The sequence below is a fragment of the Limulus polyphemus genome, unplaced genomic scaffold (genome assembly GCF_000517525.1).
Source record: "Limulus polyphemus unplaced genomic scaffold, Limulus_polyphemus-2.1.2 Scaffold3005, whole genome shotgun sequence".
In the NCBI taxonomy this organism is placed as follows: Eukaryota; Metazoa; Arthropoda; class Merostomata; order Xiphosura; family Limulidae; genus Limulus; species Limulus polyphemus.
This window is the reverse complement of record NW_013668615.1, coordinates 26,837-27,649: the sequence shown is the minus strand read 5'-3', so window position 1 is coordinate 27,649 and position 813 is coordinate 26,837. Positions and strand designations below refer to the sequence as shown.

The following is an 813-nucleotide window of genomic DNA, read 5'->3' as shown; positions in this document are numbered from 1 at the left end:
TGGGTGGTGATGACTAGCTGCCTTCCCTCTAGTCTTACACTGCTAAATTAGGGACGGCTAGCGCAGATAGCCCTCGTGTAGCTTTGCACGAAATTCAAAAACAAAACAAAACAAACAAATATCCAAAAGAAACAAACATGAAAAACTAGAGGATCGTTTTAGAACTCACCAAGACTCCGGTAATACGGTGGAAAGAAAATTTGCATGATGATATCCTGAAAAATATTAACAAAGAAGATAATTAAAAACACTTGTATTTGTCAGTGAATATATACTGTATATATATATATATAGTTTCTGTTTAGGCTTAAACATTACTCAGCAAGTTTGAAATCACGTGAAATGTTGATCAGATAACTAATATGTTGGTTTCTAACTCTTAAGTTTTTGATTTTATCTGTTCAAAATTAATCGAAAATATTAATTAATAACAGTGAGCAATTAAGTCTTCCACACGAATCTGTTAACTATTAAATACGTAGATATAAGAATACATTTCTAAACTGAAATATAAGCTTTTAGAAATTATCGTAAATAAACATTATTTTTTCAGTGAAGGTATAATTCATCACTTCTCCATACTTACAACCATGGAATATGTAAGATTATAAAACTGTTTCTGTGAGATAGCAGGTTTATTCATCGACCTTGCACCAGCGACAATGACAAAGATTATGCAAATTAAAATGAACGGTGTTTTAGGATTATAACCCACCGATCTTGCACAAGGCAGCGACAATGAGAAAGATTATGCAAATTAAAATGAACGGTGTATTAGGATTATAACCTACTGACCTTGCACAAGGCAGCGAC

At 32.5% G+C, this 813-nt stretch overlaps 1 protein-coding gene across 3 annotated transcripts in view; it reads right to left on the bottom strand.

Annotated features, from left to right (window-relative positions):
• Positions 1–813, bottom strand: part of LOC106468431 (Na(+)/H(+) exchanger protein 7-like) — an 81,408-nt gene that overhangs the window by 62,538 nt on the left and 18,057 nt on the right. For all 3 annotated transcript variants that reach the window (XM_022396759.1, XM_022396760.1, XM_013928858.2), the window contains exon 4: positions 170–215. In XM_022396759.1, the coding sequence (XP_022252467.1) occupies positions 170–215 (46 nt within the window). The remainder of the gene's footprint in view (positions 1–169; positions 216–813) is intronic.